Here is a 25702-nt window from a genome sequence, read left to right as displayed (position 1 = left end):
GAACCTCAAACACAGCCAATTAGAAGAGTGTGCTAACATTTGCCTATGGTAGTAGAGTCTGCTAATAAAAGAAATTGGATGAAAATCTAAATTGGACCTCTACATGCATATGTAGATACCTAAACTGATGCAGCTAAAGCCCATGCCATGAGAATTCATTCCCATAGAGTATAACCCTGAAGCTAAGTTTTCCCTCCGCTGTTTTACTTCAAGGAAGAAACGGGTTTTTAAAAGCTGGACTAGCTTTAGTTGACTGTGGAGTGCTCTCCTTCTGGGGTGGAACATAGAGATGCCTCTTTGTTGTCCCCCACCCAGGGCAATCTCACTTCCCATTTTTTGCCCTCTGAAAATGGCAGCAATGATCCAGTCTAAGCAGGTTCTCTCAGCCCAGCTTTTTCCTGGTCACTTGATTCTCATTTTCTGGCTTCCTTCCTCCTCTTGGCAGTCCATCCCACTGCTTTTAATGTTTTAATTATTACTTACTCTTCTGCCACAATCATTCTTCTTCCTCCAGTCTTTGAACTGACACTTAGCTCATGGTTTATTAACCATTTTACACACCAGCTAACAATAACTTTCTACTCCTAACATGCTTTCGCTCTAGATCAGCTAACAAATAACAGCCATTTCATAAAGAGTTAATTATGTATGTATTCAGTCGCTCACTGCAGAATGGGTCTTGGTCCGAGGTATCAAAAAAAGCTTTCGTTGGTGAACTGTTTGGGATTAACAGTTTTTTCCATCTATCAGCATAATAACCTGAAATCCAAAGTTTAAATATTTAATTTCAGACATTTAGCAAAATTATTATACACATATAATTACACAAAATAATCTCACCCAAAGTGACAGATTTGTCTTTCATTTTCCTAAATATTCTCTGACAAAATAAATTGACTTGGAAAATACAGGAATCCCCCAAGTATAATGGGATTTGGTATGCAAGTATTTCATTCTTCTAATATTTTAGTGTCACTAAAATTGTCATAATATAATAGTTGGAATCTATTTAGTCTAGAGTACTAACTAAAAAAAATAGTGCTTGTAAACTCCAGCAGAGGTAACAAAAACAAAGCCCAAGAAGTACCCCACATATTTGCAGAGAACAGATAGAGAACAGCTTCACATTAGGTAAAATTTCTTCCCTTCTTTTTTGAATCATTAAAGAAATATTCTTAAATCCTTTAGTCTATAATTGTGATTATTATTTAATAAAATGTTAGGTAGTCTGTAGGCCTCATTACCTTATGAATATAATGTAGAAAGAACTTTTGGGTTATATAATTCTATGCTTATTTTCTTTGGGGCTTGTTAACAGTCCTTGTTGCTAAAATGGCTGATCCTATTCTCTCCCTCTTAATTTCTTTACCTAGACTGAATAAAGAGGGCTAGTTCCAGGCTGCAGAGCTGCCACTGCAAGGCAGCAAGCAGGAAAGCTTGCAGTAGAAGGAATGAAAAACAGGTGACACCTGAGTGTTCAAATATTCCTCCATCATTCAAATATTCCTTGGGCATTCGATGTAAGCGCATCAGGCATGGCTAATGACCATGCTAGAGTAGTCCTGGAATCCTTCTGTCCTACTATTAGGTTCCACTGCAGTTGTGTTTTATTATTAAATAGCACACAGATGTGTCTGCCCATGCTTTTTCTTCAAACCTGATCTAACTAGTATAGGATGTACATCCTAATAAAAAGATGTAAAAAACACAAGGTATGTATTGAAAGTTAACTTCTAATGAAATATTTTTAAAAATTCATTCTTAAGAAAACCCTGTCAACTAGGAAATGCTCACACTATTGTAGCTCTCTTCAAACTGTCCCCAGATCCTCTCTAAAAGCAATAAAATCCCAAAAGACTAAAAACCCCTCCAAATAAAAGCTTGATTCCAAAAGAAGAGCCAGAGAAATCATGAAGTTGCTTTAAACGTTATTACTTTTTAATAAAATCCACAGGTAGTCTAGGGATGATTACACACTCTGAAAGCCTAAAGTGATGAACTAGGAAGCAGCAGTTTCTCTGTAGAAAGGAAATACATTGTGAACCTATTTCAGACTGGAAAGCATAATGATCAAAGATTAGGAACACTCAGCACCTGTGCCTAACAGAGATAACCGTAAAGCAGGCAAAGCCATAAACTTTAAACTACTTTAAACAGTACTCAGCTTTGCCTGTGATCAATCTCTACAGATCCCTTAACACAGTACTACAGATCTCTGGAGTGGCCCCAGAAAGAGCTAGGTTGTATTTGCTGGAAACTCTCACCCAGCCCCGAGCAGATTTCACAACACTTACCCAGTACTGGACAGGACATTGGCTGGAAAGCTTCACAATCCACACATTTTCCTCTCTTGTAATCAAAGTAAGAGTCACAAGGATATGTTATTATGTCGCATCTTCTTTTCAAAGATGATAAGAAGAGAAAGACAGATCTTTGATGGTCACACTTAAAATACTGAAGCCCTTTAGGAAAGAAAAAATGAAATTCTCAAAGAATACTTTTTTTTTTTTCATTAAATGAAAGGTGTTATCAAAGTATCCCATTCACCTGAGTCATTCTTAGCTAGCCCTGCTTTTATTCTTTTGTTAGTTGACCACCAACTGGATGGTCACACACACACAAAAGAAGAAATTGAAGACTATTTTGAATATTACACGTACAGAGAAAAGTCTAAAGGTTTTATATTTACGAAATAGTCTCCTAAATCCTATCAGATTTACAGATTTTTTTTTTGTTAGAAAGCACAAGTCTGAGTTAAAATTTGCCTTGTTGCATCCAGCCCAGAACATTTTGGCAGAAAAATTACCGTAAGGAATACTTCAGAAATTCTCCTCTTTAGGTTGTTTTGGGAGGTAATAAATTCCTTCCTCTCCCAGCAGAACAAACTATGAGAACTGTACAGATGAAGATGATCCTGAGCCTTAAGGAATTCTCCCAAACTCACATACATACAAGTGGAAGCCCTATGCTTTTGCAGCAGCTCTAATTTGTAGCACCACTATGCAGATTAGCAATAGAAACACAGACACACATAAACACATGCAAAAAGAGTAAAAAAAAAAAAAAAAAAAAAAAAAAAAAAATCAATGGTCAGCAGCCCTGCCTAAGATTTATGTAGGCTGAAATAAGCAAAATTCTGCAGCAAAAGATCATGTCATAAAACTGCTTTCATCTTAGAGCCTGCAGGACCTGTTCATCATTGCCAATGAGGAGGAATCTCAGACACAGTGAAGACTTGAAAGCCTTGCCTTCCATGTCATATGCAAGTGATCCTGTCCAAACCACTCGGACACAAACACCTTCCCCTCTGCCTAGCCATATATAAACATAGAATAATAATGATCACTATATTCTAATTGTATATATAATAATATAATTCCATCATGCCAATAATAATGATATGCTGGAATATGTATGCTAATAGGAAGATATAAAAAAAAAAAGATGTCAAATATCTTTGTTATTTCTCATTCACTGAATGGGGGTGGAAAAGAAAGAATACAACGGCCTCAGCTCCCATATTAATGAATATGTGCAGTCCATTGAATCCAGTTTTACTTCTTTTGATTTGATCTCAAAGTCTTTTCTCATTAATTGAACACATCCATATTTACCGCTGAATACTGTTTGTGGACAACCAGGCTGATCCATTCCTCCATTTGGATAGAAATCAATGGTTCCTAAAGGTTTCTTGAAACCTAGTGCTAAAGTAAAAACATCAGGAATCAAAATCATAAACAGAATTATCCAGTCAATTATTTATCATTACATACAAATAACATGGAGGTCTTAAAGCAAAATTTTGCAACTATACTGTTCTTTTGTTCTGTAAATGGAAGCCATGTTATGAGTTAAAATCCATGGGTTTTTTTTTCCTTTTTAAGAAAATTATACACATGTGAAATGCTGTACACAAATGTATAAAAATTTGTGTAAGATTTCTACTGCCACAAAAGGAAAAAACAGCAACAACTATTCAGTGCTGTATCAGACATTATTTGCACAAAGAAAATGATGAAATTCATGTTCTCTCCAGCAACAAAATTCTTTCCCAATGTAATTTTCATTACAGTAAGATCTTCCATTTTTTTGCACACAACATTGGATTCTGAGCTACACTAATGTAAGCAATATATCAATGCAGAAAAATCTGTATCTGCCCCATAAAAGGCGATGAGTAGCTTTAGCTCAATCTTACCTATCTTCCTTTTTACCACAAATTATCTTTATACACATAATATGAACATTAAAAAATAGGTATTTTACAGCTTCAGATACAAATTAGTATAGTAAAAAGCATAATTTTTAACATTATGAAAGAAACTGGTATGAAACTACACAAATAATGGGATGAGAGTGGTAGGTTTGAAAGGTTTACTTATAGTTCTGAGGAAAACATTAAACCAGATTATAGCATGGATGAGGCAGACTTTACAGTATTCTTTGTTTTAACATTACAATAATGTGTTTTACAATTTTGAGCACTGGACCTGTAGTGTACTAACATGATACAGCTGAGACTGGCTGCCTCAGAAAGGACTAATTCAGTGATAATCACATGCTTACAACTGCTATGTTCATACACACTAGCACAGCAAAAAAATGCTAATGCTGAGCTATTTTGGAAGTGGCAGTATCATAAATCACTGCAATAGGCATGCTTTACTCAATGTGCGGACTTGTTCTTTTCATATTCAGAAGGAATATACTATAACAAACAAGACATAAATGACTGGTGTTGTCGCTACTTTTGCATGACGTTAAATAGACTCCTGACTATCTGGTTATCTACATATGCCTTCAGTTAGCTGTTAGACATAAAAGTTATTTCAATATTTTCAGGTAAGCTTCACTTACTCAATAACCTAGCTACTTCTGTGAGAACTGAACAAAACAGCTCATCACTGCTTAAGTTACTAGCAAAGCTGAGTTTCAATTTCTTGATGAATAGGCATAATAACATACAGTATGATTTCAAAAGTATAGACATTGTTAGAAAGCAACAGCATAGCAATCTACCTGATAACACAAAATATGTTACTGAAACATCCTTTCTCTTTTGCTTTCCTGACTTTCCTCAAATTGAAATAGGAAAGCTATTACCATCAGTCATTACCATCAGTATCTGAATGGATTACATCAACAAACTGTGCATCAGTACGATCAAGTCTCCCTTCTGGTGGTTCTCGAGTGAACAAAGGTCCTGCTGGATCAAGACCTAAATAAAAATAACACTAGCATTACAAATCCTGGGGTCTGGTTCTACAGATATATACAAGACCAACATTCTACGATCCTATTTAAGCACTATTCATCAATGACTCTTCATTTTCCTGGGATAATAATAAAAATAAAATCCAGTACAGTTCTTCTCATTTCCATTCTTCAACTTGCTAAGCAAAGGGAGGGTTCCTAAAACAAGACTGATCAACCCATCTCTTTGAATTTCTCTCTCTCCCTAATTTGTTGTGCTTATCTCCCACTTCCCCAGATGAAGATAAGCCAACAGCACTAGAGATAAAATATCGAGAATTAATTTTGTCCTTTTCCCCATGAAAATACCGTACCTTTTATGTATTTCATGAAACTGAAACACACACTATAACTAGAACACAAGATGAAGAAATCTTGGATGGACATGCCTCACTCATTTTATCAGCTGGTGTTGAAATTACTTATAGAAAAACAATTGTTATATATGATGAAGTGAAATACTGGATTTCGACCACATTTTCACCTGAAGGTGGTTTGGGAATGTTATACTCAAATCAAAACTCAACTATGACAAAAGAGATTCCAACTGAGGTCCACAAAAAGCACTTTATATCAAGGAGGACGGGATTTGGGTGGCAAAGTATTCAAAGTATAAACACTGTGGATTTTCATTCATTTTAGGGGATAGGGAATTATTGTTGTGCAGCCCTGAAGCCTGGTAAATTTCAAGATGGTAATTTCTGTCCTTCACAGAAAACTGAAATTGTTAGCTGAGGTTTGCTCTGCTCCTATTTTCTTGACAACAAAAGCACAGACAAAGAGAGGAAAAGAAAAAGCAACAAGGATCGAAAATGAAACTGTCAAGGCAAAGCAGATTCCTACACTTCAATGACTCTTAATTACATTCTCACTGATGAAGGGACAGGGACAATGTATGACCTTAGATTATCTAAATTTATATTATAATTTAACTGCCAGATGTGCTTTAAGAACTAGTCTAGAAAGGTTCTCTCTCAAGATCAAGATAACCAAGACCCAAACTACCACAAAGGATCATGGAATGCCAGGAATTTGCATTCATAGTACCCCAGATGACAAAGGTCATTGGTTTAGTCCACTAATCAGTTTTATATTTTCAAAACCTCCCAACAGTGAGGAAGAAAATAACTTTTTCTTCTTTTTTTTTTTAAATCTCATTTTTCCAACATTTCCAATAGTTTGGGCCACTGGCTAAACTTGTTTGAAAGAAGTAGTATCAGAACAGCCTCATAAGAGGTTATAAAGCCTTGTGTGTTCAGACTACTCAATCTTTGCCTTTATTTATCCATATCTGTAATTATAAGAAGGTGATTGAAACATCTCATATAATTCCATTTACCTGTGAGCATCTGAGTTCAGAAATTACATGGATCTACTTATTGTACAGAGAGGACACAGACCTGCTAGCCTAGCATTGCAGTCAAGTCTGCCCTCAACCAGTGATGCAAACAAACTCTAGGGAATTGTATAAAGCATAACTGGGTATTCTTAACCAATGGAATATAGCTGGAGCCTATCACACTCTTAGAAAATGCCCTAATTTTCAGATTACTGTACAAAGAGGTGAGGAGTCTCTAATGCCCTTTCTTAATGCTTGCTTCTGGCTCTTCTTACGTTTTTGGAAACAAATTACTTAAGTACTCTGAAGAGAGGGTTTGGAGCTATAAATCTCAAGGAGAGGTAATTGCCTCCTTTCAGCCTGAAAACAGCTGCTTTCTTAAATCCTAAACACTATCAGAATCCAACAGTCTCTTCTCCCCTTAGCATCTTTTCTGATAGTTAGCTTAGTCAGTTTCCCCCTCAACACACTAGCTGCAGTGAGTTTTGCTCTTTCACTGCAAGAAGTATCTGGAGCCTTAAGTGCACTCAAGTCAGCATTATGGCTTCTGCCCTAGGAACCAGAACCTAAAAGTTAAACCTAAACTTCGTGCAGTCCTGAAAGATGTACCCACACTGAGGGTACTCCAGTGTTCACTGTAGGCACCTGTGCTACTTTTAGCTGGGGTAAAGTTAGTTTTCTCCACAGTAGCTAGGATGGGGCTGTGTTTTGGAATTGTGCTGAAAACAGTGTTTATAACACAGGGATGTTTTAGTTACTGCTGAGCAGCGCTTGCACAGAGCCAAGCTCTTTTCTGCTCCTCACTCCAATAGCGAGTAGCCTGGGGGTGCACAAGGAGTTGGGAGGGGACACAGCTGACCCCAGCTGACCAAAGGGATGTCCCAGACCATATGGTGTCATGCTCAGCATATAAAGCTGCGGGAAGAAGGAGGAGAAAGTGGGGGGACTTTCAGAGTGATGGCATTTGTCTTCGCAAGTCACTGTTATGCGTGATGGAGCCCTGCTGTCCTGGAGATGGTTGAACACGTGCCTGCCATGGGAAGTGGTGAATGAATTTCTTGTTTTGCTTTGCTTGTGCGCACATCTTTTGCTTTACCTATTAAACTAGTTTTATCTCAAACCATGGGTTTTCTCACTTTTTCTCTTCCGGTTCTCTTCCCTATCCCACTGTGGGGGGAATGAGTGAATGGCTGGCTGGGGTTTGGTTGCTGGCTGGAGTTAAACCACAACAGCACCAACCCTGCAGATGGCCATGCTGATGATGCAACAAGTATGAGGTAAAATTTGTAGTATCCATTCACAGGTTTCACACCTCATCTAAGCTCCCCATACAAGATAGCTCAACGTACTAAAGCCTACACCATGTTCAGATACTTCAAACTGAAACTAAATCCTTGTGCCTGATTCCTGTGGTCTGACCAAGAGCTTCTGAACTTCCCTTCAGAGGGACCTGACTTGCTCTGTCAACTAGACGTATCATTTAAGTGGCATTTGGATGTAGCACTCAATTTTCATTTGAGAGACCAGAGGTAAACAGGCTGTAAAATTTCAGCTGCAATTTATGTTCTAAAGGCAGACTTCCTCAATTTTCTGAACTTGTTTCAGGGATACATTTTCCCTCACATATATAACTAGATAGTTCTCATTTGTTGATATTTCAGTGCTAGCATCTATGTGATTTGCAGCTATGACAACGATACAAGGTACATTAGAATACATATATCAGGATTAAAAGCCTTACCTGTAATCCTGCCAAGCTTGCCATTATACTTCTGGCCAACAAAACCAGCTATATGAGCCCCAAGACTAACTCCAATCATATACATAGAGTAAAGAGAAGCTCCATCCACCTATCAGAGAAAAAAAAACAACTACCAAACAAAGCCATAACCACACACAGTTAAGTGAATAGACATCAGTAGACTGGTTTAGTTTTCACTTTCCATCAGAACTCTAAGTTATTTCTCTTACTTTAGAAACAAATGAAAATTACAAAGTTCTCGTCAATTTGCCATTCTGCACTAGTTAAGCAGTTCAGTAGTTATGAAATTCTTTGACTAGAAACATGTAAAAAGGAAGCTTGAGTCACATTTCTTCCAAAATATCACCCTAGATATTAGAAGGGGAGCAGGGGAGAGAAGGGGAAGACATTTACCAGATATGAGAAAGATGAACCAAAACTATAAACTAGGAAAAAAAAAATAAATAAATAATCTCCTTCTGCCTTATCCTCCCAATAAAATAGATTAAACCCATAATACCATTAACAAAGACTTATGGCACAGAACTGCAGAATAATGGTGCCAAATGCATACCTGCAGGAATGCCTTAGGATGCCCATTCTGCAAAGCAGGCAGTACTTAAAAAACAAAACAGAACAAAATCAAAACTACTGAAGAACTCTGAAACATTGTCAGCAGACCTGTTGGAATGTCTGCAAAGTGATGGGATGCTATGTGGGATTTGGTACATTAATGTGTCTCAGAATGAATTAACAAAGGCATCTGACAGCTTGCAGGTATGCAACTGATAGCTGTGGGAGACAACATACCCCACCACCATCACTTTGATAACTTGCACAACTGCTAAATATACTTTTTCAACCCACTCTGGATTGGAGACTATTCTTTTAGTCCTGTTTCATTTTTCTATTCTTTAACAATAAATTTACATATTACAAATTGTTATCATTATATCTAGTCCCAGAGGACAGATTCTGACAGGCTTTCCCTTCTTTCACCTCAGCCTTTCTCAAAACACTATTTTTTTTTTTAACTCAAATTCCAAATGAATATTTTCTTATTGCACGGCATTCAAAATTTCTGAGAATGGCTGGAAAAGAAGTGGTGAGAACAGAAGAAAAATCAAGTGATAAATCTAACAATGACATAAATGAGTTTTGTTCGTTTGATTAAGCAGTGAAACCAAAGCCCACTTAACAACACTGGCATCAACAATTGTTTCAGCAACTCCCTTTAGAATCACGAAGTTTATACCATTTGAGAACAAATATTTATATCTGTCAGTGATTTCTTTTTCATTTAAAATCTTTAATTATAGTAGTTTAATAGTAAAAAAAGCAATGCTTTTGTAAAATTTTAATGTTGCATACTATGTGGACATCTCTCACTTCACCTCCCCACTGGTGCATTTGCTCTTTCCAGAAGACCTAAAACTTCCAGGTCAGCTAAAGAAACCAGAGGCATACTTCACTGAAAGGGAGATAAGAACTCAGGTGAAGTTAAAGATATGCAGTAATAACTATATGCAAACTTTGCAAATACTTTGGTAAAGAAATGTCACTTGATATTGCTCACTGGGCTTCTCTTTAGAGATATTTTACATATCCATTCCCAGTCAAACTCTTCTATTTAAAGTTGTTCAGAACAGATGCAACTCTCTGCCTTACCAGCATCTGGTCAACATAGTTCTTCAGTATTTCTGCAACTTTTCTGCAGTTTTCAACAGCAGTTACGTAGTTCACAGTTGTGGCACCACGATTCCAATCAACTATAATGAGATTAATATCCTCTGAAGACAGTAAAAGCTCCTTTATGTCACCTAGCCATGCTGGTGGAGATCCCGTTGGTCTGAAGCCATGAATAACAAAGACAAATTTCTTGGAAGTATTAAGGTATTCAGATGCAGCTACATCATGTTCAATGAGCCTCTCAGAACAATTTGGATTTTCCCTTGTGTACAGCAGTAACTGGACTTGGAGTTCTGTTCCAGATAGAGCATTGCCTATATTAAGATCTGTAAATTCGGGACATATTTTCTCATCTGAAAAAGATGAAAATGTTGGACAGTCATTTGATGAATTAGACCACCTGAAATAGCACCTGAAATACCACCTCTTCACTTTTCCTTCCACATTTTTCCACTAAAAGTGAAGAGCTTCCATTTTCTTCACACTAGACCTTTGGAATGAGGTACCAGCATGTGCACTGAACAGCAAGGAGCACGCAGTTTAACTACTGACTCTGCAGATATCACTATGCTTCTCTGAACCCTTCAAATACAAAATCAACCTTTCTAATTATTCCTGAACAATATTTTCTCCATAACTAATATGAATTAGCAGTTAGTGTTAGTAAGATCCTTTGCTTAACCACCAAGTTCAGGTTCTCAGAACTTTTTCACAACTAGTGTGTGTTGTTTCAACAGGAAGACAGTTGTGGTTGTTTTTTCCTCCTTCAGCCAGGGTAGATAAGCTGCCAATCCTTAGCCTCATTGTTTGATCTAGCAATAAGAAACAGTTGCCTGACAGTACGGGGATGACCCAGACCCCTTCCCTAGTTTTGGATCATTGTAAGGACACTATTATCAAGAAACAAAGAAAGAAGAAAAAAAAAAAAAATCCTGTTCTGAGTTTGAATAAATAAGAATCTGCAAGGTAAATGTACATACTGGCACAAGAAAAATCCACTTCAGGATTCTAGGCACAATGCTGACACCTGTCACAGCTCTTTTGTATGGCCTATTCACCTTCGTTATGGTGTCAGCTGGTTTATGTCCAAAGAAATACGGACCCATCTCTTGACTTCTTGGCTAGGCTACCTTGCACAAGGCTTTTGTCTGATATGTGATGACACCTTTCTCAATTCTTCTGTCATTAACGACTTTGTAAAACAAGTAAACTTCTAGACAGCAAAAGTAGAAATAGTACCTACTCAGTTCCTTAAAAAATAATTTTAAAATAAACTGAATTTCTCAGAATTTTTGAGGTCAAGGAGAGGCAGATCTAGCTCTTCTCCTTTTCTCAGCAAGCAGCAAGCAGGAAGAATCAAAGCCACAACATTTGCACATCCGAGTAGCCAGCAAGCTCTCACCAGTTGATAAAGCTGTGAAAGGCAAGCGTGAGTGTGTGGGTTTACAAGGTATCCGAAAAATGTATTTGATACTATAGCACAGATCTAATCAAACCTATACAAAACAAAACAATGTGAATTATAGTACCTAACATGCAGTAAAGATGCAGGAAAGACACTAGAAACACTAATTCACTTAGGGAACTAGACCAATCACCTCTAGGCCAAACCATATATGTCAAACAATTAGACCGGCTACCTCTGGAGTAGACAACACAAAAAATAATGGATATTTGGAAACAGGAGCAGGGTTGAAGTTAGAGAGTGTTAGAAAGAGCCTGAAACTTTCTGTCTCAAATCAACCAGGCAAAAGTTTCATGCCTTATTTTCATCACCTTATGACAATAGCTAAAATTATTATATGTGGGAAAAGTTAGACTTAATTATATTTCAATGTAAGTATCACTGTTCTCTTCATTTAGACACTGAATAATTTAAGTAATTTTGACTGAAATTACTGGGAAGGTTATTAACTGACTAGTGATACAGGAAGGCAACTCATTTCATTGATCGGACTTCTCATAGAACCACAGAAATATTTGGGTTAGAAGGGACCTCAAAGATCATCCACTTCCATCTCCCTGCCATGGGCAGGGACACCTTCCACTAGAGAAGGTTGCTCCAAGCCCCTGTGTCCAACCTGGCCTTGAACACTGCCAGGGATGGGGCAGCCACAGCTTCTCTGGGCACCCTGTGCCAGCGCCTCAGCACCCTCACAGGGAAGAAATTCTTCCTTGTGTTTAATCTAAATATATCCACTTTCAGTTTAAATCCAAGCAGAAGTTCTGAAACTGAAAGCTTATCAGCTACAGTTTCCTTGAATTTAACAAAAATAATATTTAAGAACCTGGCAAAATATCATACATATGACATGATACTGAGGTGTTATAGAATGTATCACACTTAATCTCTAGTTTTTGTATAATGACATACAATGATAAAACTAGAATACAAATTCTATTACGCAAATGTCATATACATAGGTGAAATAAAAACCAGCTACTCGATAGATGATCTTAAGGTCCTTTCCAACCCTAACTATTCTATGATTCTATGATTACATTTTTGCTATTCAGATTCAAGCTACAACATGAAACTCATTTTTGCCTAATATTGTTCTTAAATCCAAGTTTAATCACTGATCCATACAATTGTCTCCTACATATCTAACATACAAAAGAGTCATGCTAAGATAATGTCGACCATATCCATTTAAATGTTTTGAATTCTTATCATTTGATTGGTAGAAATAAGAATTAATTCTTCTAAAGGCAGTGCAATGACAGTGACATAAAACAGTTTTGTCCATGGAACTGAGAAATCTATTACAAGGAAATAATTTAACTGATGAAACCTATTTACCAGCTGGCAAACATCAAAGGGAAACAACTCATTTACTTATGACTGTGAAATGACAGCAGTTATTCTGTGAAAGTAAATAGACAAAACAAGAAAAGATGATGTCTTTACTGTGGAATTAGGTAAGTACTGTAAGTAGCTTTCTATATTTAATACTTTGAATAGTTTAGTGAGAAGTCATTAAGGGGAGGTTTTCAAACTCATATTTCTGATTGATTACCGGAAGGAATACCCAGCTGCCCTTTGTGCACACTTGTGGGAGTACTCACATACACTTTTCTGTGCAATCAGAACATATAGATAGGCATTGGGCTGTCACATGTGCAGTTTAACTCAATTTATTACAAGTTAATACAACTTTAACTTTCCTGCGTATGTTTGTAAGTGTTATAAGTATCTTCTGTGGTTGAAAGGGAAAAATCTTAAGTGCAGACTGACTTTTTTGTAACTAGATTTTACTATTTAAAACATAACACATAGCTTGAATACCTGTCAACCTATCAAATCAGCAGGAAACAATAAACTTATGTTACTGTGCTAAAACTATTTCACAGTTACCTCTTTACTTTGTACAAAGTGCACATACCTGAGCGTGTCTGGGTGCAAAGTACAGCCAGAGATAAAGTATCAGGCTTTGTTCTATTTACCTTAAAATGAAAACCTACGTCTCAGTTTCAAAGTGATCAAATTCTGTTTACTAATTGTCTGCTCCATTAGGCATAATTCACAAGGTTTAATACTTTGGCCAGCTTAAATGAAGGAATATTCTTTTTTCTAATGCTTGAATAAAGGCAAGACACTGCATCACAAAGAATACGCTAATGGTTCTTACCTGATTTCACCCAGGATATCAAACAGATGAAGAAACACAATTTCAGCATGTGGAAACGGAGAAAAGTGATAGGTAAAATCCACAGAGAAGTGGCAAATCGCATGTTTCCTCATAGCATGCTAGATTTCTAACCCAGCTGAATGTCACTAATGAAGTAAGTGACATGCAGAGTAGGAAGGAGAAAGCAAAGCTGTATACAAGCTTCTGCAATTCATGACTCCTCCTATTGAATAAATTCGGTAGATAGGGTGGTTTCTGCTCTTAAAGGGTTGGAACTGGTTTTAATCTATTTCCCTCTCTGCCTATCAGTAGATTTACATGGAAGCAATCGATGTTATCTCAGTTATCTTCTGAGTTTTTTCCAAGGCGTCATTGTCTAGGCTAAATCCAGAGGTCTGTGGCATCCTTATATGGGAGAGAGACGGAGCTCAGAGTCCCATAAACCTCACCCAAACACTGTCTTGCTGGATGTTTTGAGTATGTCACTTCATTCATTCCCTCTGTGTTCCCAACTACAAAATCGATGAAGAAACATTTATTTTTGTGAAACTCATTTATTTATAAACCAGTTCAGTTTCTTGGAGTTCAAAGTGAAGCAAAGAGGCAGATAAACTCTGCATTATTCAAATGAGAAGTCTGGATGCCCAGTTTGCCTATATCTGGCCCCCAATTATTTCCACTGCAGGAGTAAGAAAAACATACCATAACCACTCAAGTGTGAGGCAGACACATGCCAGAAATGTTTTTGTGTAGTGTATGCTTCCCAGTGCTTCTAAGCCTAAGGTCTAGGTCTGCCTCTTTTCTTACCATAACAGTAAAGTGTGTGTGTTTCATTACTTTTAAGCGGTCGGTCTCTTCAGCTGGTTTTATGATTCTGAGCAGCTCAACAAAGCTGTGTGCTACACAACCTTCTGCAGCAGATGGGAGGTCTCTTCAGAGGCTTTTTCACTGTCAATGCAGCTACAAGAAGATGCAGTACAGCTACTCATACGAAAATCAACTCAGCTTAACCAGCAATCTTTTATTGCAAAATTGAAGCAAATTTATTGAAAGCAAATGTTTTTGCTTTCGTTTTTCAAATTTGTCACCCTATTCTGACTAAAGTTTGCTAAGGCAGCTCTTGTTATTCCTTTGTATTCCCTTTTCATCTCAAATCTTTGACACTTTGTCCAACTGTTATAATAAAAGCACAGCCCTACATGTTACTTAGAACAAGTAATGGTATAGTGACAATTAGACTCTCTCCTTCCAATCTTTCAATACAGATTATTGTTACAAGAAAAACTAAGTGCACCCAAGCAACCACCAGTTAGGCAGCCTCAGTGTGCACCCAATATGCAGTACTCATTCATATACAAGTTAAAGCATGGAGAACTCAACACCAGTAAAATTGAACTGGTAATACCCCTAGTAAAACATCTACCACACTTCTCCAAGACCAATCACCTGATCTTAGAAGAAAATCTTACATATGTACCTTCACATATACATAATGCCACTAGATGTGAATAAATTGCTAACACTTGCTCATTTACACATGAATAGGGAGAAGAAAAGAAATGTTAAGTTCCCTCTTGAACTGAAAACCAGTAAGCCCAGCTCACATGTAAGTAATGTACAGTACCACCCATATATGACCCATGAAACAGTTTTAAAGCCCTCTGAAATCAGTGTCAGGAAAGGACTCCCTTACTAAATCAACACCCAGAAAGTTTTTTTGCAGTATCAATCAGGATGTTGAACTAGTGCCTGCTGGACTCTGTTGTATGGCAAGGGGACTTTGTCCACCAACAGTGGCACTTATGCCAGTTGGAAATTCACAGATTTCAACTACTGTTACCATTTACACTGTAGTTTCTACTGACATACCACTGTCAGGTAAATCCTCCAAGGTGACTCTGAGTTGCAGGTGCACTATCACAAACAGATGTGAGACACCTGAAGTTCAGCAACTGCTCATTCCACTTGGCTGCATATTGTTATGGCCACTGCTTTTCTCACAAGGATACACTTCTTCTCACACCAAAATTCAGAGTTACCTGCTTTGAAAGTGCCTTACACAAACCAGTGGAAGATGCTGGCACTGCCTCTTCAGGACTTGGCTTGTCCCCCCCTAGTGCTCAAGACTGTTGGAGTAGTACCTCTTGAATGAACCCTGATGCTTTTGGTGGAGCCCACAGTCTGCCAGGTATTAAAAAACACTCAAGGCTGGCCATGTATTCAAGTAGAAAAAAGATACATAAGTGATACATAAGTGAAAATTAATTAAATAAGTGAAAATTAATTAAAAATAAATTAAAAAAAAAAACTTTATTACAGTACAAGATTACTATGATTTACAAGTAGCAGAATGGCACTTTTACAAGTTTACTCCGAAAGTTTCTGATAAATTAACAGCTAAAATCATTACAGTGTGGTTTTCAAGATTAAGATTGAATTCTTACACAAGCCTTGATATCCTGATCTGTGGTTACATGTATTTCCCCTTCTAATCTTCTCTCTACCCCTGAGGGTTTCGTAATCTTGGGAAATCCCACTCTCATAACAACTCTCATTTCTCTCCTGAACCAAGCCACTTCTCTAGAAAAAATCTTCTCTAACCGCTAGCTTAAGAGTGCTGTTCCCTTTCAGGAAATATGAGATCATGGAATCGTAGAATCATAGAATGGTCAGGGTTGGAAAGGACCTTAACTCCCTGCCATGAATCACACCTGGATTTTGCAATGCAGTGTGTTTAACTAGGAAAGAAAAAGAGATGTCTAAAGATTACCAAGGGAAAAACCCTGACTAGGTGGAAGAAATGTAAGACTTATTATGTATTCTACAGTGAGACTTGTTAATTCCTGTAAATTGGTAATCTCTTTCTAAATAGACTTGACAAGTCAGTAACTAAAGCACCATTAGAAAGTACTGGGCATCAAGACAAAGCACACCATAGAATCATAGAATGGTTAGGGCTGGAAAGGACCTTAAGACCATCCAGTTCCAACCCCCTGCGATGGGCAGGGGCGCCTCACCCTAGACCATGTCACCCAAGGCTCTGTCCAGCCTGGCCTTGAACACTGCTAGGGATGGAGCATTTACCACTTCTTTGGGCAGCCTCTTCCACAGCCTCACCACGCTCACAGTAAAGAACTTCTTCTTTATATCTAGCCTGAACTTCCCCTGTTTCAGTCTAAACCCATTTCCACCTGTCCTATCACTACAGTCCCTCCCTGGCATCCTTGTAGGCCCCCCGGCATTGATTACACTTGAGAAGAAAATACCCCCAAAAAATATTTAACATTTTTCACATTGCTGTCATCAGGATGACTTCTGAAAATGTTCTCCTTTGTAAAGTAACACTTTAAAAATACATACTGGATATTCAATGTGTGTATGTGCTTGAAACCAAACAGGTTTTCAACCCAACAGGTAGCAACCCTGCAGCAGTAGGTTAAAGAGGTATAACTTCAGCTTTAAAGACAGCAATCATAGAATCACAGAGTGATTTGGGTTGGAAAGGACCTTAAAGTGAATAGTTCCAACCCCCTGCCACAGGCAGGGACCCCATCCAACCTGGCCTTGAACACTGCCAGGGATGGGGCAGCCACAGCTCCTCTGGGCACCCTGTGCCAACGCCTCACCACCCTCACAGGGAAGAACTTCTTTCTATCTAATCTCAATCTCCTCTCTGCCAGTTTAAAGCCATTCTCCCTTGTCCTTTCACTAAATGCCCTTGCCAAAAGTCCCTCTCCAAAAGTCCAGGTTTCTTGTAGCCCCTTTAGGCACTGGAGCTGCTCTAAGGTCTCCCCAGTCTTCTCTTCTCCAGGCTGAACGAGCACAGCTCTCTCAGCCTGGCTCCATAGCAGAGGTGCTCCAGCCCCCGATCATCTTCATGGCCTCCTCTGGACTTCCTCCAACAGGTCACCTTAGAAATCATTTTCCTTGATCTCAGGTGGTTCTAGATTCAAGAGATGGTGCTTTGGTGTGAACCTCTTGTATTACTTGCCCACACAACCTGCAGCACTGCTCAACAGCAAGTTCTCTGTGCGGCTCGTGTTTTACCTATTGCATCAAGGTACCTTACACTTAAGCGAGCACTGTGCAAGTTACTTCACCCTGACCCAGTGTTCCACATTATCAGAGTCAAACCTCGGCTGGAAATAAGATTTAAAAAATAATAAAAATAAATATTGTTGCAACCACCTGTCTCTTGTTGAACCAGAGTTTAATGCTGACAAGTTTAGTGCCATTCATGCAAGCACAGCGTGGACGTCCCATCGCCGCCAAATCAAATGGCCGTTGCTGCAGCCCTCTCACAGGGCCGGAGAAACCCTTCGCTGAGCCTGACCCTGCTGTTGGAACCTCCCGCGGGGCCGCCAAGGCTGAGACAACCCTCGGCCGAACCCAACGCCCTCTCCCCGCCGCCGCCGTTTAAACCGTTGGAGGTGTTTTAAACCGTGGCGGCGGCGCGCGGCCCCTCACTCGAGAAAGCGCCCCCCGCCGCGTCCCCTCCGTTACCTTCGCTCTGGCCCCTGCGGTAATGCGCCGCCAGCGGTACAGCTGATGTGCCCTGTGCCCCGGGCACGACACAGCCGCGGCGAGCACCGCCATGAGCCGCCCGCTCCTCTCGGCGCGTCCCAGGACGTACCGCGCCGGCAGCGGCTCCGCCATGACAACGCCACCGCCCCTGCGCAGAAGGGCGCTGTGTCTCCGCCGCCGCACGCTGATGATGCAGCGGATACGGGAAGCGGCGGGGCCCACAGCAGCTTCATGCCACTTAAGGCAGCGTACGGCGGTAACGGCGGTGCGGGGCCCGCGATGTAGGTGAAGCTGTGCGGGGCAGGCGGCTCAGGAGGCACCTTGTCGCTCTCTATAACTGCCTGAAAGGAGGTTGTAGTAAGGTGGGGTCGGTCTCTTCTCCCAAGTAAGAAGGGACAGGACAAGAGGAAACGGCCTCAAGCTGTGCCAGGGAAGCTTTAGACTGGATATTAGTGTTAGCCGAGAGAAGAACACATAACCACTCTAAGGAGGTTATATGTGGTGCTTTATTCCGAGGCCCCGGGAACCAGGGGTACCCACCCAAATCTGGTTCCGAAGACCGTTACAACGTGCTCACAATTTATCCTGTAAAGTATTACATATGCATCACCTTTCCCACTATGCTGATACATATTCATGACCTATCCCCGCTTCGTATTATAATGAGTACAAAAGTCATTTCCATATGTTCTGCGCTTGCGCAGTGCCTCCTGGTGGTCGTGGGCAGGGGTCTCAAGATGAAGTAAGTAGTCTTCCTCAGATGAAGTAAGACGTCTTCCTCGCTGTGTACTTTTCACCTTTTGAGTCCTGGATAGGTTCCAACGATGATGCTTTCACCAGCATTCTTCTTATCTCTTTCTGACTGGTACTGGTATGCATCTTCGTTTCTTATCTTAAAGGTTCTGCTTTGAAGTAACCTGGGGAGTACTGCTTCGCTTGGATAGTCTCATATATTTATCTCCACATCCTAGTTACCAAACTTCTCTGGACTGTTAGCAACAGGCTTAACGGAACATAAATCAAGCAACTCACAAGTCTAATTACTTTAAAGCAACTCACAAGTCTAATTACTCTAAAGCAACTCACAAGTCTAATTACTCTATATATCTAACATTAGGAAAAAATTCTTTACTGAAAAGGGTGCTCAGGCATTGGAACAGGCTGCCCAGGGCAGAGGTGGCGTCACCGTCCCTGCAAGTGTTCATGCACTGTGTAGATGAGGCCCTCAGTGACATGGGTTAGTGGTGGCCCTGGCAGTGCTGGGGAGTTGATCTTAAAGGTAATTTCCAACCGAGTTGATTCTATGATTCTATGCTTCTATGATTTTAAGTCTGACATGCCAGGACAGAAAGCTGGAGCTATGCATCGCCTACACATGGTGACTTTCAAAGCAGTGCCACCAACATGGCAATCCACCCTTGCTTAGACACATAAAAGTCCATCTGTGTACCGTCTCTCTGGGCAGCATGCTCAGACATCCCAGAAATCAGCTCCCTCAGTACACACGTCTAGCCCCACTCACCCTGCCTAAACAACCAATGCAAAACTGCTGACCTGAAATTAAAAGGTTTCATGTAGAGATACTTACTGATATAGGTGCTGCTGAGCCTGAGCCTGTCCAGAAACTCTCACTGGAGAAACCTCAGCTGCTTTAAATGTAAAAGGTGAAAACAAAAAGCTCTGAGAGCTCAAAGCCATAAAAAAACTGAAGGAACAGCAGAGGGCTGACCCCAGCAGAGCGCAAGAGCTGAATGCCTCCCTGACAAGCAGCTGTACCTCAGGTACACCGGGCCCAACCCCCCTCCCACAATCCCTAATGAAAGGAGTGGGGAAAACCATCACCTGGGATAAAGGCAGCCAGAGCAGTTGCTGCACATTTGCTCATCTGCAGGATACTTATGGCTGGGGAAGAGAAAAACCAAGAAAGCAAGTTGTCTTCAAAGGAGCAACACCTGCCTTTTTCCTGTAGATATGACTGTTGCATTGCTGAGGGGACCAGCTGTGCAGTTACGCTTCACATTCCAGGGTGTTTATAGGAAAAGATGTACTTTGTACTAAGCTGTGTAAAATTAATACCACCTAAAAGTCCATGTTCTGCCTCTCTGGGCAGTGCTCTCAGGAGCCCCTGAAACCAGCTCCCAGAGCTCAAATGAGCAGCCCCTGCTCGCACGGCTGAGGTGCCAGGATAGAAAGCTGGTTCTGGGCATCACCTACACATGGTGACCTTCAAAACAATGCCACCAACATGGCAATCCACCCTTGCTTTGCCATCTAAAACTCCACCTATGTACTGCCTCTCTGTTGAGCGCTCTCAGTCCAACCAGGTGGCAGACTTCTCATTTCAGAGATCGGCTAGTGAAACCGGTCCCAGGAAGTGACAGTTATAGGGCTTTATCCTGGCCACCTAGATCTGTCTGCTAAATTCTGACTAGGGACACTGACTTGTCCAAGACTTCACAGTAAGTCTGCTGGGATGACTCATACCAGTCTTGCATACGTGTACTTTCCTACTGCATTGTGTCTCTATCCTGTATTTCTAACTTCCACAGTAACTGCTAAAAGACCACAAAACAATGAATTACTTCTGCAAAGTGAGGGGAAAGTCAGGCTAAAATGTAACTGGTGGCCATATCACCTTAATACACGCAGACTGTACATTCTTAGGGCGGGGACACTCTTCACTTTTCCTTTGGAGAGTGCATTTTCAGATACTACGGGAAATAAAAGCATGATCTCAGTAATGCACCAGTATCATAAGCATGCAAATACTTCAAACGGATCTCAGAATAAAAAACTTTACTGCTTTGGTGTAAACAGATGGAGAAACATTCAGTGAAGAACCAAATATGCAACCAGGAGTCAGTCACACAACGTTCATGAGGTGGTGGTACCACCTCCCTGTCTGCGTTAAAACTTTCAGGTAAGGGCATGCCTATTTCCTAAGTCTCACTGGCACGTGTTGGTTCTTCTTGCAGAAGAACAAGGCAGTTTTGCCCTTGACTATGTTAAATGGCAAGAACATCAGACATCAGAACAGGCTGCCCAGGGCAGTGGTGGAATCACCATCCCTGGAAGTGTTCAAAAATCATGTAGCTGAGGCTGTCAGTGACATGGGTTAATGGTGGCCTTGGCAGTGCTGGAGGAATGGTTGGACTTGATCATCTTAAAGGTGTTTTCCAACCTAAGTGATTCTGTGAGTGAAGGAGCATTACCTGTTCAGGCACTATGCTGCTTTATTTGAACAACAAAATGAAGAAATTGGGTCAGTCTGATCAGAAAGATGACCAAAGATCTTTCCAGAAGCATCAGACATTATCTTCCTTTGCAATTATTTGCAATAGCAGTAATTTCCTTGCCCCAGTTTTCTCCAACCATAGGCTTTGGGGCTGTTTTAGGCAGAAGATCTTTTTTATTTCCAAGTCACTCCTGAGAGAAATTTGTCCAGTTCTCACAGGAAGGTTAGGCAGCATGAGCTGCCTGGCCTGGAGGGCTACTGCCCTCCCTGCCTCATCTGTATCATCCCAGAGACACATATACAGATACATTCTGATCCTGAAATACTTGGCTCCATGGTTAAGCTGGCTTCTTGTCAGAGAAGTAGGTTCTTAGTGTCTCTTGAAATATGTGATTGAGTTTGTCAGACCAGTCAGTTCTCTAAGAATGAAAGCTGCAATACAAATAGCCAAATCCTGGCTTCCAGCCCACTCTTCATCTTTCCCATCCCAGCACTAGACTCAAGATGATTCACAGACCGTAAGATAAAAGCCTGCAGTGGGCTCTCTCCTTCATTACACCCACAAATTCCAGTGATCTCGATAATCCCTCAATCAAGAAAGAAGGAAATAAACTTGTGAAATACCAATAGACAGTGATATGTCCATACAAGCCTCCAGGGCAACAGGATAATTGTGTAAATGACTAATTTCTTAAGGTAAAACAAATTGGAGCACTTAAAGAAAACCAGCAAACACTTCTTTCCATTTTTTATTTAAAATTCTGGCAATAAGCACTACTCTGTGTAGCAGGATGCAACTGGTACTCTTTGCCAAGTTCTGTGGACATTTTGAAATGCCATGTAATATAAGGCAGGTACCGGGTATCACAGCCTTAGAGAAGAACAAACCCATGGCCAAGATGTGCAGATCTGATTTAGTTTTACACTGTTCTGTGTATTTGTAGAGTTGTTAAACAACTTCCTGGTATGCTAAAAAAACACCCCAAAACAAAACAACAAACCCCCAATATTTTCATGATATTGAAAATTCTGTTTCCTGAGCAGTTTTGTGGTTTATTTTCATCTTGGTTTTTTGTTTTCTTTTTTCTTCTGCAATCTCAGGTTTAGTGATTCCAAGAAATTTTGTATTGTATCAGCACACTGTGGGGGTCCCTCATGCAAACAGTGAAAGCCACTCACTTCCTCTGTGCTGAAAATACTCTTGCCAGTAAAAAGTATTTTGGTATGAAGGTTTTCTTTTTTGTTGTTTGTGAACTTATTTACTCAGTAACTACAGTTAGATCAGAAATTTAGCATTGGTGTCACTCATTTTACCCCCCTGTGGAAGCGATGATAATGGCAATGTTGCAAAGACGTCCCATCAGATTTCTTTTAACAGTTCCTTACAGTGTTATTCACTTGAGAATGAGTCAAGGATAATGAAAGGAAATGGAACTCCATTTTATGCACAAATTCTGGTATTTTCTGTCCTTTGCTCATGGTGTAGAAGCCATGGAGTGGAAGCATGGTGGCTCCAGTGTATTGTTCCCGGAGCATCTTCATGCAGCGAATCACTTTATTGCCTATTGCTCTAGCTTTTATACCATTCTAGCAAAAGATATTTTTAGCCTATTGCTCTACCTTTTATACCAAGCTAGTTTTAGCACATCATGTTTAGTTCCTGGTTTACAGTTTTGTTTTTTCAACATTCTTCATCGTTTCACAAACAGTCCCAAAATAACTAGTTCCTTATCTTTCTGTTCTCTTACTCCTGTCCACCTGGGTTGCTCTGCTTAATCACACAGTGTACTTTGCTGCTTCTTTAACTCTTATCCAGCCAAGCAGTTACTTCTCTTTGGCAATAATCAAATAGTTTCCATCCTCTCCTACAAAGGTACGCCACGTAGATGCTCATGTACCCAAGAGTTGGGCCACTGAAGAACACCAGAACAACCAACAGGTACATAAAGCTGCTAAGATTGAAGTGGCTCAGATGGATTTAGATTGGAAACATAAGGGTGAATTATTTTTAGCCCGGTGGGCCCATGACACCTCAGGCCATCAAGGCAGAGATACAACATATAGATGTGCTTGTGATCAAGGGGTGGACCTAACAATGGACACTATTGCCCAGGTTATTCACGAATGTGAAACATGTGCTGCAGTTAAGCAAGCCAAGCGGTTAAAGCCTCTCTGGTATGGAGGACGATGGCTGAAGTACAAGTATGGGGAGGCCTGGCAGATTGACTATATCACACTCCCACCAACTCGCCAAGGCAAGCGCCATGTGCTTACCATGGTGGAAGCAGCCACCAGCTGGCTGGAAACATACGCTGTGTCCCACGCCACTGCCCGGAACACTATCCTGGGCCTTGAGAAACAAGTCTTGTGGCGACACGGCACCCCAGAGAGAATTGAGTCAGACAATGGGACTCATTTCCAGAACAACCCCATAGACACCTGGGCCAAAGAGCATGGCATTGAGTGGATATAGCCACTCTGGGAAAATTGAACGTTACAAAGGGCTGTTGAAAACCACACTGAGAGCAATGGGTGGTGGGACTTTCAAACATTGGGATACACATTTAGCAAAGGCCACCTAGTTAGTCAACACTAGAGGATCTGCCAACAGGGCTGGCCCAGCCCAATCAGAACTTTTATGTACTATAGAGGGGGATAAAGTTCCTGTGGTGCACACAAAGAATCTACTGGGGAAAGGAGTCTAAGTTATTCCTGCCTTGGGCAAAGGCAAACACACTTGTGGGATTGCTTTTGCTCAAGGACCTAGGTGCACTTGGTGGGTACTGCACGAGGATGGGGAATTCCGGTGTGTACCTGAAGGAGATCTGATTTTGGGTGAAAATAGCCAGTGAATTGAACTGTATGATGCTGTGTAATATTCAGCTAAATACCCACCACTGCATGGAATATCTCATGGCAACTGTCCTAACTGCTCCGGATTTGAGGATCTGAACCTGACTCCCTTATCACCACGTTAACGAAGAATGAACTTTGATAAAACTGGACAAGTGCAGCGGTGATGGGGTCAGATCTGGCTTTCAGCTGAGCTCTGGAGAGAATGAGTCGCTCCAGTTTTCACTGCTTGTCCGTTAAATTCTCTGTATTTTCTACCTGTGAGTAATAAAAGCCAATCTTCTACATCAGTGCAGAATTTGACTGTTTTAACAATTCTCTTTTGATTCTGATGGTTTCTGCAATGCTAACATATTTGTTGGTTTAGAACTTTGGTTTAAATAGGTCTTCCAAATAATTTTTGCTCTTTTCATCTTCTGTGTTTATAGCTATAGTAGATGTGAAAGTTTGAATAGCTGTGCTTTGTATTGATGTCACGTGATGAAATATTTGTACTAGAAATGTTTAATATGCTAATTATAAAGATTCTAAAGCTGGATCTCCTGCAGTGCGGCACTTTCAGTTGTCACATGTGGGTCATACATAGAAATAAGTAACTTCTGTGATCAGACGTTTTTAGCTCTATTCTTGTTAACAGGAACTGGGTGGGGTTTGTTTTACCTCGAGGATGTTCTTTTCTCCTCTGCTCAGGCAGCAGCATTGCAGCAATCCTCAATAAATTATTTTTTCACTGCAATGGGCATTGAGTTTCTTTTTTCTCTGTGGTTTAATTACAAATGATGGAGTGTCCCCATTGAAAGAAAGTCTTCATGTTTCAGTCATTGGTGCTGACACTTTTACCAACAAATAGATCTACACAAAGGTAGATTGAGATGAGATCTTAGGAAGAAGCTCTTCCCTGTGAGGGTGGTGAGGCGCTGGCACAGGGTGCCCAGAGAAGCTGTGGCTGCCCCATCCCTGGCAGTGTTCAAGGCCAGGTCGGACGGGGCCTGGAGCAATTTGCTCTAGTGGAAGATGTCCCTGCCCGTGGCAGGGGGTTGGAACTGGACAAACTTTAAGGTCTCTTCCAACCCAAACCAGTCTGGGATTCCATGATTCTCCGATATGCAAATGTCAGTCACTCTCCACTTCTCGTAGGTGGATGTGATGCCCTGTTCCATTGCCCAGGTTGAGCTGTGACCCTCGTGTGCTCCAGCTCCGGATGAAAGGCACTGAGGAAGAGCAGCCTGTGAGGGACCTCCCCGAGCCGGCTGGGCAGAGGCTGGTCCCCCCGCGGCGACTCACGGAGCACCCCTGGGTGCCCAGTGGCCATGGGCACGATGCTGCCGCCATCACAAAGCCGTGGCGGTCGCTGTGGAGACGTCCATTGTGACAGGGGCCCCCACGGTGAGCGTGGGCTATTTAAGGAGCGAGAGCCCTGGAGTTAACCAGTGCAG

The 25702-nt window shown here is 40.7% G+C and overlaps 1 protein-coding gene and 1 long non-coding RNA gene across 2 annotated transcripts in view; one reads left to right on the top strand and one right to left on the bottom strand.

The window, feature by feature from the left end:
• Positions 1-15600, bottom strand: part of LOC115601582 (lipase member H-like) — a 21340-nt gene extending 5740 nt beyond the window's left edge. Inside the window, exons 1-7 of the mRNA XM_030471795.1 lie at positions 13655-15600; positions 10002-10375; positions 8334-8442; positions 5117-5218; positions 3615-3704; positions 2295-2462; positions 667-759 (exon numbers count right to left, since the gene is read on the bottom strand). Coding sequence (XP_030327655.1) covers positions 667-759; positions 2295-2462; positions 3615-3704; positions 5117-5218; positions 8334-8442; positions 10002-10375; positions 13655-13757 — 1039 coding nt within the window. The 5' untranslated portion in view covers positions 13758-15600. The remainder of the gene's footprint in view (positions 1-666; positions 760-2294; positions 2463-3614; positions 3705-5116; positions 5219-8333; positions 8443-10001; positions 10376-13654) is intronic.
• Positions 11072-25702, top strand: LOC115601583. The gene is made up of 3 exons (XR_003989402.1): positions 11072-11084; positions 17503-17507; positions 25555-25702. It is a non-coding gene; the product is annotated as an uncharacterized LOC115601583 (long non-coding RNA).

The sequence above is a fragment of the Strigops habroptila genome, chromosome 2, assembly GCF_004027225.2.
Source record: "Strigops habroptila isolate Jane chromosome 2, bStrHab1.2.pri, whole genome shotgun sequence".
NCBI classification, from domain to species: domain Eukaryota; kingdom Metazoa; phylum Chordata; class Aves; order Psittaciformes; family Psittacidae; genus Strigops; species Strigops habroptila.
This window is presented reverse-complemented; position numbering and strand designations above follow the sequence as displayed.